This window comes from Triturus cristatus, chromosome 6, assembly GCF_964204655.1.
Source record: "Triturus cristatus chromosome 6, aTriCri1.1, whole genome shotgun sequence".
In the NCBI taxonomy this organism is placed as follows: domain Eukaryota; kingdom Metazoa; phylum Chordata; class Amphibia; order Caudata; family Salamandridae; genus Triturus; species Triturus cristatus.
In genome coordinates this window covers 860840290-860859001 of record NC_140589.1, presented here as the reverse complement: position 1 = coordinate 860859001, position 18712 = coordinate 860840290, and the positions used below count along the sequence as shown (strand labels likewise).

The window sequence follows — 18712 nt, the reverse complement described above, 5'->3', positions numbered from 1 at the left end:
CCAAGATTACATCAGGTGTGATAATGTAATGTCAGCACGTATTTGTTATCTTAGCTCATCCTGCTATCCTTACACACTTGGAATATAATGTGACATTTATTCAGAATTAGTAAGGGCAGAAGTTACAACTAAAAAAACTGCCTGCAGCACTGAGCCCATATACACTATAAGACAAACATATTTTCAAATACAAATGCTGAGTTTTAAGTACGACGGCGTGCTTGTCTACAAAATCAGGAATTTTCACGCTCGCTGCTAACATCAGCTGCGATAGTAATTACGAGCCAAATCACTCCAATCCAATGCCGCAAAATAAAGACAGCTAAACCCTTCTAGTAAAATAAATACAACGACCTAAATAGCAGTACAATTCTTCCGGAAAAATAAATTAAAACAAAATAAATAGCAGAAATGGACCATCGTACACTAAAACTACGGACCCAAATCACTCCATTCCAATGCTCGCAAGACTCCAAGATTACATCAGGTGTGATAATGTAATGTCAGCACGTATTTGTTATCTTAGCTCATCCTGCTATCCTTACACACTTGGAATATAATGTGACATTTATTCAGAATTAATAAGGGCAGAAGTTACAACTAAAAAAACTGCCTGCAGCACTGAGCCCATATACACTATAAGACAAGCATAGTTTCAAATACAAATGTTTAGTTTTATGCACGACGGCGTGCTTGTCCACAAAATCAGGAACTTTCACGCTCGCTGCTAACATCAGCTGCGATAGTAATTACGACCCAAATCACTCCATTCCAATGCTCGCAAAACTCGCAGATTACTTCAGGTGTGATAGTATAATGTCAGCGCGTAATTGTTATCTCAGCTCATCCTGCTATCCTTACACACTTGGAATATAATGTGACATTTAATAAGGGCAGAAGTTACTACTAAAAAAACTGCCTGCAGCACTGAGCCCATATACACTATAAGACAAGCATAGTTTCAAATACAAATGTTTAGTTTTATGCACGACGGCGTGCTTGTCTACAAAATCAGGAAATTTCACGCTCGCTGCTAACATCAGCTGCGATAGTAATTCTGACCCAAATCACTCCATTCCAATGCTCGCAAAACTCGCAGATTACATCAGGTGTGATAGTGTAATGTCAGCACGTAATTGTTATCTCAGCTCATCCTGCTATCCTTACACACTTGGAATATAATGTGACATTTATTGAGAATTAATAAGGGCAGAAGTTACAACTAAAAAAACTGCCTGCAGCACTGAGCCCATATACACTATAAGACAAGCATATTTTCAAATACAAATGCTGAGTTTTAAGCACGACGCCGTGCTTGTCTACAAAATCAGGAATTTTCACGCTCGCTGCTAACATCAGCTGCAACAGTAATTACGAGCCAAATCACTCCATTCCAATGCTCGCAAATCTCGCAGATTACATCAGGTGTGATAGTATAATGTCAGCACGTAATTGTTATCTCAGCTCATCCTGCTATCCTTACACACTTGGAATATAATGTGACATTTATTGAGAATTAATAAGGGCAGAACTTACAACTAAAAAAGCTGCCTGCAGCACTGAGCCCATATACACTATAAGACAAACATATTTTCAAATACAAATGCTGAGTTTTAAGCACGACGGCGTGCTTGTCTACAAAAACAGGAATTTTCACGCTCGCTGGTAACATCAGCTGCGATAGTAATTACGACCCAAATCACTCCATTCCAATGCTCGCAAAACTCGCAGATTACAGCAGGTGTGATAGTATAATGTCAGCACATAATTGTTATCTCAGCTCATCCTGCTATCCTTACACACTTGGAATATAATGTGACATTTATTGTGAATTAATAAGGGCAGAAGTTACAACTAAAAAAAATGCCTGCAGCACTGAGCCCATATACACTATAAGACAAGCATAGTTTCAAATACAAATGTTTAGTTTTATGCACGACGGCGTGCTTGTCTACAAAATGATGAATTTTCACGCTCGCTGCTAACATCAGCTGCGATAGTATAGTTACAGTACGAAATTGTAACATGAAATCATCCTGCCGTCTTTACATACTTAGAACATGGGATGAGATTCGAGAGGGATTAATAAAGTTAGAGCTTGCAAGTATAAAACACCCGAAAACAGTGAGCCCATGTGGTTACAACAACAAAACAGCACCAAAGGCTAAACTGATGTTCCTTATAACACGAGCACAGGTGTAAATAAGAAACGTTTGTTTTGGGCAAATGCATACCATTTTACACATCAACACGCTTCACGCTCGCTGCTGATATCAAGTATGATCGTATATTTACGGGACTTCATTCACACATCAAATCATCCTGCTATCCTTACGAAGTCAGTACATGGTGTGCCATTTGTTATATATTCATAAAGGCACAAGGGACAACTATAAAAGAGCCTGAAGCATTGCGCCCATGTACACTATTATTCAAGGGTTTCCTACCCGCATCCATGCTACGCGCACACAGCCACTTCGCAGTGCCCTTCAATTGGGAATAATGTGTGAAAAGGGTAAAAAAATCGGAAGACAGAAAGTCTGGTATGGTGTCAAGCGTCAACTTGTTTGTGGCAGCTGAGAACCGAAACCAGGCCAAGATAATGAAGTACATTAAGATGGGCAGTATAGATTGTAATCTCTTCGTTCCCAGCCTCAAAGAGATGCAAATGAAGACACAGAGTGATGCGAAAGGTCTTTTCCATTCCAATGCCGCAAAGTAAAAACAGCCAAACTCCCGGGAAAATAAATCAAAACGCGCTAAATAGCAATGCAACTCTCCCGGGAAAATAAATAAGCAAAAAAGCAGAAAAAGGAAAATCGTACACTAAAATTACGAGCCAAATCACTCCATTCCAATGCAGCAAAATAACACAGCTAAACCCTTCTAGTTACATAAGTAAAACGCGCTAAATAACAGTGCAACTGTTCTGAAAAAAAAAATGAAAACAAAATAAATAGCAGAAACGGACCATCGTACACTAAAAGTACGGAACCAATTCACTCCATTCCAATGCCTCAAAGAAAACACAGCTAATAAAACACGCTATGGACCCAATTCAAAGTAAACACAGCTATAATAATAAAACACGCTACTGACCCAATTCACTTCATTCCAATGCCTCAAACTAAACACAGCTAAACTCTTTCAGCAATAGCCACGAAAAGAAACAAAAGAGTTCCAACTGAAACACTTCATGCCACATAAAGCATGTTTACTGTAGTTAGGCGGTGCTGCGTGGGCGTTCTTAAAAAAGTAAAGGCTGATCGACAAAGGGCATTAGCCTGTCAGAAACCAACACACTAAAACAGACAAGCTCAGGAACCAATTACTGACAAAGAGCTGCAGTAGGCGGAGATTCAACACATTTACAAATTACTTAATGCCTCGGAGAGGCAGCGCATGCGCTGCCCTATGCGAGACCTAAAAATGGTAGCCACCATAATTTTTTCAAATTAATATGACATCCAGATTGGTTCAGGACCTGGGGGGTCAATATATATAATTATTTGTGGAGGGGGCATGAGTGGGGCCCCCCTCCTGAGCCAATTTCTTACCTGGTGATTCCATTCCCCGAGGTCCACCATGTAACACAAAGGGAAGGGGCGCATTGCCTCTCTCCCCGAGCCACATAAAGCCACCGTCCTATGGGGCTGACACACATACGTTAAGAGGCTGAGGTGCACTGACTCCCTTTCTGAGCCTGCAAAGACCTCTGGGACTTCATGCCCCGGGGAAAACACTTATATTTAAAGGTGAGAGAGGTCGGTGGTCCCCCTCCCCAAGCTTCTAAAGACCTTGAGGATCCCATCCCCGATGCTAGCTCAACTGTTGATTACAGATGAGCCTAACATTTGGGACACAGTTTTCCTGCCCGGGAGAGTGTCTGCAAGGAAAAAATGGGCACTCCCACCCGACAGGAGCTGCAAAAATTCTCTGCATGCTGCACATGGTTAAAGGCCGTGCTGGTTGTGGGGTTGGCTGCCTGAGCGAGGTTGGCTGCAGGGTTGGCCGGGCGCGGCGTGAGGTTAGCATTAAGTATAGTAATAAAATATCACTTCATGGTAAAAAAAACCTAGAAATTGACTGGGGAAAAAACAAAGGTTAAAGTGACGTTATGGTTAGGAATTTTAATTACGCCACATATTACATTACTCATAACATGATCTATGACATCATTGATGACATGATCTAATTACGCCACATGCTACATCACTCCTAACATGATCCATGACATCCTTGATGACATGATCTATGACATCACTGATAACGTGACTGCAACATATGCAATGACATCATTAATGAGAAGGCTGTGCATGGCAGGGGCACGAGCTATAGTGACCTTATGGCATAAGTTACAGTTAGTTACTTGAGATAATTAACTATAACTTTAGCTCCCACCATGGCCACCACAACCCCCAACGAATCAGGCATTGTGGGTGCCCCGGGTAGGCAGCGGGGCACTAACCAATTAAAGAACATGACTGGCTCCCACCAGGGGGGCCAGCAGGTGCTGCCACAGGAGCCCTGGGGCTACCCCCCACTGGCACCAATGAAGTCTGCACTGTGGGTGCCCTGGGTTGGCGCCAGGGCACCCACTGATCTCCCCACAGCCCCTATCTTTAAAATAAAAGATGTGGGTGCCCTGGTGGGCACCAGGGCACTCAAAAAGTATTATAAAAAAGCAACATTAATTACAAATGAGTTGCAGGAGCCACTCATTTGTTATTCACTACTCCAGAGAAGTTACGCCCCATAATGCCTACAACAGCTATTTACTTATATTTTGTGCAGCCTGGTTCCCCTAGAAGGGACAGGGACACCACCAAGCATTTGTTTATGTTGTGGGAGGCAGCAGAGATTCTAGCAATCACCAGCAACAATTTAAAAAACACAGTAAGTCTTCTGGTCCATGAAATTCATGACCTCAGGAGAGCTTACAATATTTTTTGAAAGCAGTCCGAACTAGAACTTTATGTTCTTCAGCTGGAGTGCACTGCGCGCTTGTGTTGAGTTCTATTGCTTCACTTAATAGACTGAAAAAAGTTAAAAGAAAGACTCAAAGACTTGTTGTTTTCTTAATAAGGTTTTATTTAAACATTTTTAATACACACTTCGATTAAAAATGTCACTGTGTGAATATATATATTATGTGCATCAGATTATGACTATTTGAGACTTTTTGAAAAGTCAGCAGGTCTGTCTTACTTAAAATGACACCCTTCATATTTTAGCATCACATAGTCAGCTGTGCAGGTCAGCAAGGAGTTGGGCACAAGTGGGAGGTTGGGTGAGGGGTCTTGCCACAGGCCTGGCCCTGTGGCCAACCTCACGTCATACATGTCAGTTGGCTGCCTGCAGGGGTTTGGACCAAGGACCTGGTTGCAGGTAAGGCCCTTTGGCCAATACTACACCATGCAAGGCCTTCCATGGATTTGGCGTTACATATGGTAATACAATATTACTTCACATTAAAAAGGCCTAAAAAACAAAGGTTACAATTACGTTATTGTTAGGTATGGAAATTATATCTTACTTTGCATTATATCTTACTTAGAAATTCACTGAAAAAACCAAAGGTTAAAGGGACATTATAGGTATGGGAAAATGTCAGTTAAACCATAGCGTATTAAACTAGAAAAACACTGAAATTCGCTAATTATGGTTATCTCCAGTAGCTATAACTCATGCCCTAAAGTAACTTTAACTCAAACCCTCGCTATATACTGCTTACAACCTCACATATTACATCACTCATGACATTTTCTATAACATCATCGCTCAAATCAATGCAACATCAGAAATAACATTATTGATGGCAACACTGTGCATGGCAGGGGCGCAAGTACCATACTGTGGAAATATGGATTTTTCTGGTCAGTTATGTCCCCTATCTTGGACCCCAACGGTTCTATGTGCATGTTACAAGTACATGTATGTTCCCTCCAGTTCCAGTTATGAAGACGCAAACACATGTGCGTCCACCGTCAACATGTCCTCTTTCAGATCCGCCATGAATAGGCCGGATATTCCATTCCTAAGTATGAAAGGCCACCGGTTTTATATGGTTCACCTATGCCATTTTACAGTCCAGGCAAGTAGGCCCTGATTCTGTCATCGAACTCTTCTTGCCTTCTGCCTCTGAAAACTCCAGTCTGAGCCTGCATCTGTGACCATGAACTTTGTCTCATTCTCTGCGCGGCTCACGAAGCCTGACATCAGCCTATTCTCTGCCAAGAACTGTATTTCACCTTCGAGTTATCTGCTTCGCCCCTCAGCCGATGCATTCCTGTCTAGTAGTTTAAATAAACATTCTTCCAGCTACCGAGCAATGGCTCGGCTTCTCTGTCTTTATGCAAGTAATTCATAGTCCTGTTACCATGGAATATTCCTACCCCCTCGCATTTAGTGTAGACACTTAGACGCTTGTACACGCACGCACAGTCAGTATAGAATAGATTCTGTCCGAGAGTCCTTCTTTTTTGGATAACATAGTTCTTTAAACATAGGATGTTAGATATGATTTGGGATTAGGTTGACTTGACCCCCCAGACTTTTCGTCTCCACATGTAGAGCTAAATGTCAAGTCCCCTTCACCCCCTAGTTGCACGTCAATCACACGTCATGCTGCTGCGCGCGCATCTATGCCAAGTATTATCTTATAGATCCACCTATATATGACATCATAACCAATTATGTTCCTTTTTACTCCTTATTACACCCATTTTCGGTTACGCATATGAATCGTCATTTTCCTTATCAATTGTTACGCCTACTGCATTCGCTTCATTGTAATGTATGTACTATAAAAGTCTTTTCTTGTCAATAAAGTATGTACTTCACTTCCTGAACCTCCGTGGTGATGGAACTTGGAGCAACCGATTATAATCGTTCATTGGAATAAAGCCCATTCCGAACCTCTGATACCACGGATTCTGCCTCTCATTTTACTGAGCTATTTTATTATGTTTCCGTATCAAATTAAGTCCCGGTAATGAATTTTATTTACCACAATACTCCCTCTAGCACACAGCTTTGCCACACAAAAAAGTAGGTAAACATTCAAATTTTTGGGGGTTATAAAATGTATTCCAAATCGTTCACCAATCTTTCACCATTTCAAATTTTCTAAACCCGTGTTCAAGTATATATTTGTTCATAAAATAAAACCTTCACAAAAAGAGAATTGCTTTCCCCTCTTTCGTAAAGATATATTGTGCAGATTTGTAGAGCGCAATATCACTCGGGAGAGTATCCTCACGCTGAGCCGGAGTGAGTTCTATTCTACTCCATTTACTGATTTTCAAGAGCACATGGCTACCCAACGGGCTTTCCTATGCTGTCAGTGCTAGCTAAAGTACAGAGACTGGTATGGAATGGGGGATAACTTAAGGAAATAGATTTGTTTTCAATTTCTTTCTAAAACTCATGTAGTTAGCTTCCATTCTCAGACCAATAGGTAAAGCATTCCAGAGTTTGGGTCCAAGATATGTGAAGGAATGTCCTCCTCCACTTCTGGTTCTCTTGACTCTGGGGACAACTAGAGGTCAAAAGTGTTGGACCTAAGATCCCTAATGGACCAATGAGGAGTGATCAGCTGGTGAAGAATTTTTGGCCTGCGTTGTGTTTTGTCTGATGTATAATACACAGAGCCTTGAATTGCATTTTGCTAATTATGGGTAGCCAATGAAGAATTTTGAGCACTGGATGTGCTGATTGCTATTTTGGAATGCCCAGCAGTATTCGTGCTGCAGCGTTCTGAATGGTTTGTAGCCTCATAATAACAGCCAGTGGACTGCCCAAGTACAGTGAGTTACCATAATCAAGGCGGGAAAGAATCAAGCCTTGAATCACTGTTCTTCGGGCTTCCAGTGGAAGCCATTTCAGCATCTTCCTAAGGACTCTCAAGAGGCCAAAACAGCTGCCAACCACCCTCTTTACTTGGGATGATATGGAGAAATGCTTATCCAGTGCTATCTCAAGGCTCCTAACTTCGAAATTGGGAGATGGACGCTTTCCCAGGAAAGGGGGCCAGCTAATTTTGTTCCAGAGTGATGGATTATTGCCAACTATCATAATCTCTGTTTTTCATTCAGTTTTGAGCAGCTGGGTGCCATCCAGATGGAGACCTTCTCTAGTCTAGGAACACTAAGTGCCTCAAGGGACTACCTGAAAAAACAGGTCTTCAGCTTCTTGCAGGCTGTTCCATGCTTTAGGAGCGATGTAAGAGAAGGTTCAATCGCCAAATCTGGTTTTCCATATACATGGGATTTGTGCACGTAGGAGTCTGAATGCGCAAAGTTGTAGGGAAAGTTTGTGAAAGCAGATGCAATTGTTTAGGTATGCTGGACCAGAGTTATGTGGTGCCTTGGAAGTGTGGGTGAGGTGTTTGAAATGTGCTGGTTTGTGAATGCAAAGCCAGTGGAGCACTTTCAGGTGTGGTGTGATGTGACTGTGACATGGGAGTTTGAGAGAGATTCTGGCCACCGATTTCTAAATGGTCTGCAGCCTTCTAGTTTTTGTTGATCACGGCATAGAGTGTGTTCCTGTGGTCCAGCGAACTTGTGACCAGTGCATAAATTACTTTCCTGATACTGATTGGGAGCTATTTGAAAATCTTCCTCAGCATCTTCAGGGTATGGAAGCATGAGCCGGTGATGGCGTTTACTTTGGCGGTCATGTCAAGTTTGCTGTGAGTGATGATCCCAAGTTTCTTGCCGTGGGTGATGGGGGTGGATGTTGATCCTAGATCTCTTGGCCACTAGGGGAAGTCTTATGGCGATCCGCTTTAGACAGTTGGGCCTCATCCAATGGTCGATTTCAATCATGCAGGTATTGAACTTGATCTGGGTACTGGGCGTCCTGTCCATGAGGGAGAGAACGAATTTTGTGTTGTTGGTGTAGGAGAGGATGCTGATATCGTGAGAGCGGATGATGCTGGCTTGAGGTATCATGTATGTGTTGAAGAAGGTCGGCTCAGGGAGTATCTTTGTGGAACTCTGTGGGTAAGGCCGCATGCAACAGATGTGTACGGTGCCAGGCTGACTAACTGGGTCTTTCTAGTCAGGAAGGAGCAGATCTAATGGAGTGCATGTCCTTGGAGTCCGATGGCTTGTAGGTGTCAGATGAAGAAGGGGTGGGAGACTGTGTCAAATGCTACCAAAAGGTCCAGGAGGATGAGGGCCACCGTGTCTCCTCTATCGAGAGTCATGCAGATGTCTTTCATGGTAGCGATGAGGGCAGTTTCTCTGCTGTGGTTGGGTCTAAAACCAGACTGAATGGTGTCAAGGGGTATGTGATTGTTGAAGTATTCTGTGAGGTGCCTGTTGATGATTTTCTGTAAGATCTTGGCCAGAAATGGTAGCATGGAGATCGATCCATAGCTGGCAAGCATTGAAGGGTCCTCAATGGGAGGGCGGTTGGTGGAGATATTCAGAATGGGTATGAGCATGGCATTGATGGGTTGCAGTCCTCTGAAGTACGCTTGGTGGGGGACAGTGGTCCGATGGGGTCCCTGAGTAGATAGACTTAATGTGGACGGTGGTTTCTTCTGGGGTGTTGATAGGCTGGCATGGCTTCTTTGGAATAGATCAGAAGGCGTTTGGCGAGGCCTGTCAGCTCCTAATACGGGCTGAACTTACTGTAAATGGTGATGATTTTCTTGCTGATGAACTGAGAGAGATTTTCCAGAGGTCCTGTGAGAGAGTGATCAAGTTGGAGGTGGCCGATGGTATGCTGAAATCTATTACAATGGTGAAGATATCCTTGTTTCTGTTATCCTGACATTGGTGGAGTTTTGAACATGACTCTGTCTGCATTGTGCTGGATTATTCTCCATTTGTTTGCAGTGGTGTTTCATCAGTCTAAGCTCCTCTGTGTACCAATTAGCCTGGGGTCTGGATCTTGTTGCATTATTGTGTTTGGTGGGGGTCAGGGAGTCGGCACAAGTGGGATCCAATTGTTGAAAGTCTTGATGGCTGTTACTATGTTCACATTGGTGGGTATTGAGAGCAATTTTTCAGTCCTTTTCAGTGATGCTGTTCCAGTTTTGTCAGGCTGGTCTGACAGTGGTTCATGGGTATTGGACTGAGACGGGGATGCTGAATTTGACAAGGGCGGGATCTGTCCAGGGAACTGGTGTGGGCTCGTCCAACCTGATGTCACCAAAGTTGGTAACAATAGGGGCCAGGAGGTGTTTGCCGACTTCGGTAGGTCCCTTTACTCATTGGGTGAGGACCAAGCTTCCACAGTCTGCAATGAGGGCTCATGAGTTGGGGCCGGTGTGGTCTTACAGGAGGAAGTTCAGGTCTACAAGTAGGATGCAATTGCAATTGAAGACTGTGATGGTGTCAGTGAAAATGGTGCACAGTCCCTGTGGTCTGTTGAAGAGAGTGCCATTTAGGGTGCAGCTGGCTGTGATGTGTAGGCTAAAATGACAGGTGTTCAAAGTTGCAGGATGACATATCCATGGATGTGGTGCACCTGATGATATTCTTGTGGATGATGGCCTAGCAATCTTGTAGTCGGGGATGGCTGTGGCGATGTCAGGTACTGCTGCAGGGTTTCAGACAGCTTTCTGTGACAAAAAGTAGGTCAGAGGTATTGTTGTGTAGCAGGTCTCAGCTCTCTGTGTGTGTTTCATTAGTAAGCCGGTGTTGAGGAGCATGCATGGGAGTGTGGAGTGTTGTGTAGGGGGTTGCAGGACTGTATGAGTGTCAAACAGGTCCTGTCTGTGTAGTTAGTGTTGGGTGTGGTAAGTGCATGAAAACCTGCAGGACGCGCACGAGAATGCTCCATTGGTGTTGTCACCAGTTGTCTACTAATATTATCAATGCTATTTGTTCTTCAGGTTTTATCTTTTATCGTTGTCACTAGAGGATCCAATATGATAGGCAAAAGAAATTAAATACAGACCCTGGCCTTGCAACATTGTACAGTGTTTACGCTCTGTGAGAGTGTGCCTGCATGTAAAAAGATTCCTTTTCTAGAAAGAACGGATTTTATTTTGACTTATTTGATTTCACCAGTGTTATATGTAAGGTGACTCAAACACTAAACGGCTTCTTAGCACTGATAAAAATCCACTAACCTGTAAAAGCCACAACTGCCAAACCGCACCATATACAAGTTAGATTGAAAGGGCAGGTTTTCCTAGATATCCTAAACTGGACATAAATTGCAAAAGAGTAAAGTTGGTCTGTAAGGCTACTGCAAACTGAAGACAATTGCATTAAAAAGAAGGTTTGCCCATACATGCTTATTATTTCAGAGAGATTTCTTTTTTAAATGGCTTCTCATCACTGTTGACCAATGTGAGGGTGGGAAAATGGTAATTAAATTACGTGTTTGGTGACACATAACGTTTTCTGGCCCTGATTTCAGATGGAAGCAAAAAACACCTACATTTTGGCCCTGGATGGTGACATTGACTTCCAACCTTCATCTCTTCTGCTCCTGGTGGATCGACTCAGAATGTATCCCCATGTGGGCGCTGCATCTGGTAGAATACATCCCACTGGAGTCGGTATGAATGTACTGGTAATACTGCTGGGTGTATAATGGTTGGCTTTCCTTCCACATATAACCTCAAATTTGAATAAACGTTTCATTTTCTTTCTTCTGCATGTTTTATATATGATTTGAGTGCATTTATGACATGCAACAAATGTCAGAAACTAGTCAAGCTTCAAGATGCCTAGAGACAAAAATACATCTTAATAAAACTTAATGTACACATTTATGAACTAAACCAAACACATAAAACATTTACAGCTAAATGGGGGTTCCCTTTATGGTTATCAAAGAATCTCCGGTGTTCTTTATTGTTTTTTATTTAATTATGGAGACAAATGTGTGGGGAGAAATCTGGGAGTAGGACCTGATGTATGCATTTGTTACATTGTCTACTTGGAATTGAACATTGTTCAGTGTATGCCGTGAAAGAACCCCCCATTCTGCAACATAATTAGGCGACTGCCATGATGGTGAATGTGGATAATTTGTCTTAAAATGACATATCAAGGGCCAGATGGGCCAAGAGATTTGCTCTGCTTTTGGTTATCACTGACAATGCCATACATTAATTAAGAAATAGTACATTTTCGTTAGCATGTTCAAAAATTCCCAAGATTAATAGCTATTTCGAATATGGACATCTAACCTAAAAGTGCAGTGCTCCTTATAGATCAGAGTGTTTAACTGGAAAAACATTAGTCGTAGGTAGATTTGATAGACAAACAAGGTTGAAAATCTAATGGAACATGGTGAATGTCAGCTTTTACATTCAAAACACATTTACACAACATATTATTACCTTTCATAGATAGTCAATTCTACTACTGACAAAACAGTATTTAAACCTGCCTTCAGACAGACAATCTCAAGCCATAGACTACCAATCCAACAAACTCTGCGAATACAGGTTACTAACGAATACTATCAGGGCTTCCAAAATATTTCTTAAAATGTGGTATACACCAAATCATATTTCATGGTAAGATGTCTGGCAGCATTTCAGAGTTGCTTTGATAGCCCAGACTGAGTGCTAAATCAGTCTAGCCGCCTTGGAAAAAGTTCATTACTCATTTCAATTGTTAAATTAGTAAGCAACTTTGGAATCCAGGGCCAATGTGTAATGACCTGCGAGTCATTATGTTCTGTGTTAAAGGGTTCTTTGTTCTAAAGCTTTCACTCTGTTCAAGTGTCTTGAGAATTCCCACAAGTCAGTTGCTGCTGGCACTGTGTGGATAGGATGTCAGTACTTTAGCTACTTAAAATACTTTAAATAAATATACTTTGTTTAACTTCATCCAGTGTACCAGCCTTATTACAACCCTCAGCTGTGTTGCTTGCTGATCTACGCAATCAAGACGTCCTAACACACTTGAACTTCCTCAACTTGTTGTAAAATTCCTTCTTTCATCAAGATGAAGGTACTGCGAACTGTCTTACTTTGCCTGCAAATTTATCAGCAAATTACTTCTAAATGTTAAGATTTATTTATTCACCGCCTTATCACGAGGAATCCTTGAGCCTGCTTTCTCTCGCACATACTCAGGAAGGTTCTCAATAGTTGACACTAAGTGATCTCTAGGTTTGACACCCTCTTTCGATAACTTGTGCCCCAAATAGTCAATTTCTGAGAGACTAAATTTACACTTGTTCTCGCGTAGGGTTAAACCACGAGACTTGAAGCACTTTAGAACAGCTCTGAGTCTCTCATCGTTTAAATCTTGTGAAGAACCATATACCAGTACATCGTCCTGGTAAATCTTAACGTAAGGTAACCCCTGTAAAACATCCTCCATAGCTCTCTGGAATACAGAAGCTGCAGAATTAAGTCCGAAAGGAAGCCTTGTAAATTTGAAAGTGCTGTATCTTCAAGAATCACCAGGTGGATTGTCGCACTTAAAGACTATGATTTTGTTGTACATCATATTCCTGGTGCTCAGAATAAGGTCTCCGATTGCCTTTCCCGCCTTGTCAAGAGTGATCCCATTCACGCCCTTGATGTCTCTGGGGACTTGTGGGAGGACGATGATTATAAAGTTTGTGAGGTCACTGCTGGAGTTTTGAGTGAGGGTGAATGGAAGTCTGCCATTGAAAGTGATCCAGTTATTCTCGAGGTCTGCAAGTTAGTGATTAATGGTTGGGAAAGTGGCATTAAAAGTTTGAGTGAGGAGACATGTAAGTTTTGGAATGTGCTCCATGAACTGTCTGTCTCTTCTGGGTTACTTTGGTAAGGTACTAAGCTTGTTTCACCCCTCTCTATTAGATTTAAAATTGCACAACAGGCACATCAATGTCATCAGGGCGTCTCCGAGACAAAAGAAAGGATTAGTTTACACTTTTGTAATTGATCTTCTAGTTGAACGAATGGTGAGAGATTGCCCTGTGTGTAATGCCTCTGACAAAGTCTGTAAAACAAGAGATCAACCCATGGTTGTGAGTGTGGCCCCTGTTCGTTGTTGGCAAGAGGTGGCATTGGATCTTTTGGGACCCATTTCTAGTAGCTCCGGTCAGTCATACATTCTTGTTTAATGGACATGTTCTCCAGGTGGCCGGAGATTAAGATCACTCGCAGCATTGAAACTAGGGATGTCACTAAATTTCTTGATGACATTTTCTCCCGAGAGGGATTCCCTGACTGCCTTCTTACCGACAACGGAGTTCAACTGGTCTTGAGAGAGATGGGAGTTTTTGTCTGAGAAGGGGGTAAAACATAAGCGGTGCGCCCTCTACCATCCCAAGACTAATAGGATGGTGGAAAGGTTTAACCCATTCAACTAGCCAAAGCTCAAAATAAAGACTGGAAGTCTTAGGAGGTGGAACGTGTAACCATCTACCGCCTCACCCCTCATTCTACCACAAATTAAGTTCCCTTTGAGCTTTTTCGTGGGTGGAGCCCAATACCTTGATGTTCCAAGCATGGATGAGAGACAAAAGTTGGAGTGTTGATGTGGACGTGTGTCCTACTCCAGGTACTGGCATAAATTCCCTCTGACGTGGATCCTGACGTAGCTTCCTGGCGAGCAGGGCAAAATTTAAAGATTTCAAAAAGGAAAGAGTATTTTGACACAAGACACGCCGCCACTCACACTTGCGTGAAAGTAGGAGACCGGGTGCGTGTACGTCTTCCACAGAGGAGTGCGGGAGTCTCTATGTTCTCTTCTCCTTAAGTGGTAAAAAAACTTTTCCAGAATGCTGTTAAGTTGGAAGATGGTCGTATCTGGAACTTGAACAGAATCGCTCCCATGCGTAGCAAGATTCACCCTGTTTTGATTGAACGTTTAAAAATGTTACCTGATTTGCGAAGGAGTTCTCGCACCAGAAAGATTACGGCAAAACTGCATGATTTTGTTCATTGATGTTATTTGGTTTCTTGATTCTTTCTTTCTCAACTCTTCTCTTCTTTCTGATCTTTTTCCATCCTCTTCTGGTGTAAAGGGGGAAGGTGTGTAATGACCTGCGTGTCATTATGTTCTGGGTTAAAGGGTTCTTTGTTCTAGGGCTTTCACTCCGTTGAGAATTCCAACAGGTCAGTTGCTGCTGGCGCTGTGTGGATAGGATGTCAGTACTTTAGCTACTTAAAATACTTTAAATAAATATACTTTGTTTAACATCATCCAGTGTACCAGCCTTATTACACAATGCCTTACAACAGATATTAGAAATTATATTTAATTTTGTAGATCTGAGCAGATTAAATAATTTAAACCAACAAGATCTTAATATCGGTTGCCTTACACCAAACCCTGTTCTACCCTCAAAGAGGGCAACATAGAGATAAGGGGAAATTGGAGGATTGTGTTCAAACATAAACCAACTTACTTAATCATATTGACCTGATCACCCAGATTTGGCAACTTGGCTGCAAAGTGGGCCTTGGGGATAACTTTCTCTCTATAATGTAAAATCGGATCCGTTTAATAACCTGCAAAATCAAGGAGAGAATTTGTAGATTAAAGTACGTTTGTTCAGCCCATAGCCAAATATTTATCCCATGTTAAGTTAGATGAGGACAACACGCCCAAATAATTGTAGAGAAACATCGATTCAAAGTTCCTTTTTCCCAGGTACCATGAAACGTTTTCGTGCCTGGTGGCAAATACCATAGTTTGTATTTTGTGGATATTAACTACTAATATCTTCTCCTTACAGTAATTGCCTGAGTCTAATTTATGCTGCAGCCCTATTAAAATATAAATCATCACCGTATACAATAGAATAAACCTTCCTAGATGGGAGAGAGAATGTGTTTATTAGAGAATGAGCAGGAGATTTACTAAGAATAAGCATTGACCACTTATTAGCCTCACTTGCCACTCTAAAACTTGCTTACCCCGACGCTAACATCATTCTGTCAGGGGACTTTAACATGTCTTTACTGCAAGAAACAAATGGCACCAGGCGGCACACTCAGGCTAAAACTCGACATGACACTCTCGGCAAGCAATGCGTAGTTCATCTGCATGACCTCTCCCTGCAAATGCCTAATGGGCACAGCACGACTGACACCCCAGCGGCATACACAAGGGTCACCCAAAAGTCAGTCTCTATCATTGACTATTCTTTCATAGATCATAATCTCGCTCCCCAGATTACAAACTTTCAAATTATGGACAGAGCAGAGAGTGACCATCAACCGCAATCCTTCACACTCTTAAGAAATAATACAAACCCAATTCTCATTAACGCAAAGTCTCAAGAACTCCATTGCTACAATCTCAAACGCCTCAATTGGAAAAAGGATAATATAAGTGACTTTATGGAAACATGCATTAGCATCTTGGAGAAATCCAAATTCGTACCATCCAGCATTTGGGCCTGGGAGTCATTCACCATTGAATTAAATCAAAAATGGTCGAAACCGGCTTCTGGCAAAAAAGCAGGTAAACCGTTGGGGGCAGCATGGTTTACCAAAAGCCTCAGAATTCAAAAACAACAACTGAACAAAAACCTATGAAAACTAAGAACACAGGGCTCACCTTCTGCTAAAGACCAATTGCTTTTAATTTCCAAAGCCAGAAAAGATCTTAAAAGAGACATCATGGTGGCCAAGAAAGTATTCCAGGAACATCTCTGGGCGAAACTCCATTACTCTTGCAAACAAAGAGACTCCAAGCTGTTCTGGGAAATCATCAACTAGTTAACAAATGGCAGGAACCAACATTATAACTCGGACATCATGGAGGACACATGGAGAGCCCACTTTGAATCACTATATAACGAAATCCTTCCCCCAGGCATTGCTGATTGCGGCTTCCAACTTAGTAACGGAGCTACCGTTAGAGATTTAACGAAAAACGACTCTCCCTCTGATTCAGACTTTCCCCCATGGATCCTTAAAGAACAAGTACTGAAAATAATAAAAAAATTAAGATCTGAGGGTGCCCCTGGGCCTAGCGGCCTCCCAAATGCCTTGTTTCGGCACAATCCACCATTCTGGGCAGATCATTTGTCTCCTCTTTTCTCGGACATTCTAACTTTTAACATGATCCCTGACTCTTGGAGGGGAAGCATTCTAAGCCCAATATATAAATCGGGTTCTCGTTCTGATCCTGCAAATTACAGATTGATCGCATTAATTGACGTGGAGGCTAAAATCTACGCATCAAACTTGCTGGTTGATTTAGAGGACTGGGTGGCGCGAACAAACCTTATTCCCCCAACGCAAACCGGATTTAGGGCTGGGATAGGCACCCTGATGAATATTTCCGCAGTAACACTCATGGCCAATCAAGCCCTTAGAAAATCAAGACCTCTCTATGTATGTTTCATCGACCTTAAAGCGGCCTTTAACAAGGTTTCAAGAGCTAAGCTATGGGTAAAAATGCGAAACTGGGGTGTCCCAGCTAAATTGCTGGAGGTCATAACCAATCTGTACTCCCAGACGTGGGTCCAGATTAGGAAAGGAGATGGACTCAGTATTACTAAGAAGATCCACACACTCAACGGGCTAAAACAAGGGTGTGTGTTGGCACCGTGCCTTTTTAATATTTACACCGCTGACCTGGATGATCACCTTCGATCTAGCCAATGTGACCCTCCGAAACTTGGAACAACACCCATACCCAGCCTTCAATACGTGGACGACATTGAAATGTGTTTTGGTATAGTGCAAGGGTAGTGTTGTTTGTCTAGGATCACACAGTGAGTCTGTGTGCATTTAGGAATCATTTTGAGAGAAACATTTTGGTACTAATCTGTAGTAGTAGATTTTCTGCAATGTGTGCAGTTCACCTTAGATCTTGTAGACTAGTAAATGTGTTTTGTACAAGGGATAGTTGTCTGTCTACAATCACACTGTGAGTCTGTGTGTATTTGGGTAAGCATTGTGAGAGAAGCATTTGATAAAATTATGTATTTGCTGACAGACAATTGTTTTAAAACCTGTCATGTTGTCAGATTTTAGTAGCATTAAAAACCAGTGTTTGCTTGTGCATTGATAAAATGAGTCAGGCTTTGACACTAAAGATCAGTACTTAAATATGTAGATTGTGTGCAGTCCCCTTACCCCTTCCATAGTAGTGAATGAGTTTTGGTAAACTCTTAGTGATAGTGTTGCTTGACTAGAATCACACTGTGAGTGTGTGTGCATTTGGGAACCACTGTGAGAGAAGCATTTGGTAACATCATGTATTTGCTGACAGATAACTGTTTTAAAACCGGCCATGTTGTCAAGTTTTAGTAGCATTAGAAGCCAGTCTTTGCTTATGCATTGACAAAATGAGTTAGGCTTTGACACTAAAGTGCAGTACTTAAATATGTAGAATGTGTGCAGTCCCCTTACCCCTTCCATAGTAGTGAATGAGTTTTGGTAAACTCCTAGTGACAGTGTTGCATGTCTAGAATCACACTGTGAGTCTGTGTGCATTTGGGTAAGGATTGTGAGAGAAGCATTTGGTAACATTGTGTATTTGCTGACAGACAACTGTTTTAAAACCTGTCATGTTGTCAAGTTATAGTAGCATTAGAAGCCAGTCATTGCTTATGCATTGATAAAATGAGTCAGGCACTGACAGTAAAGTGCAGTACTGAAATATGTAGATTGTGTGCAGTCCCCTTACCCCTTCCACAGTAGTGAATGAGTTTTGGTAAGCTCCTAGGGATAGTGAGTCTGTGTGCATTTGGGAACCACTGTGAGTGAAGCATTTGAGTACTTCATATCTTTGAATATGCAAAACTGCTTAAAAACTTTCCTGTTCTCAAG

At 42.0% G+C, this 18712-nt stretch overlaps 1 protein-coding gene across 1 annotated transcript in view; it reads left to right on the top strand.

Moving 5' to 3' along the window:
* LOC146817971 (chitin synthase chs-2-like) overlaps window positions 1–18712 on the top strand; it is a 504051-nt gene that overhangs the window by 262477 nt on the left and 222862 nt on the right. Inside the window, exon 9 of the mRNA XM_085609725.1 lies at window positions 11383–11524. Coding sequence (XP_085465851.1) covers window positions 11383–11524 — 142 coding nt within the window. The remainder of the gene's footprint in view (window positions 1–11382; window positions 11525–18712) is intronic.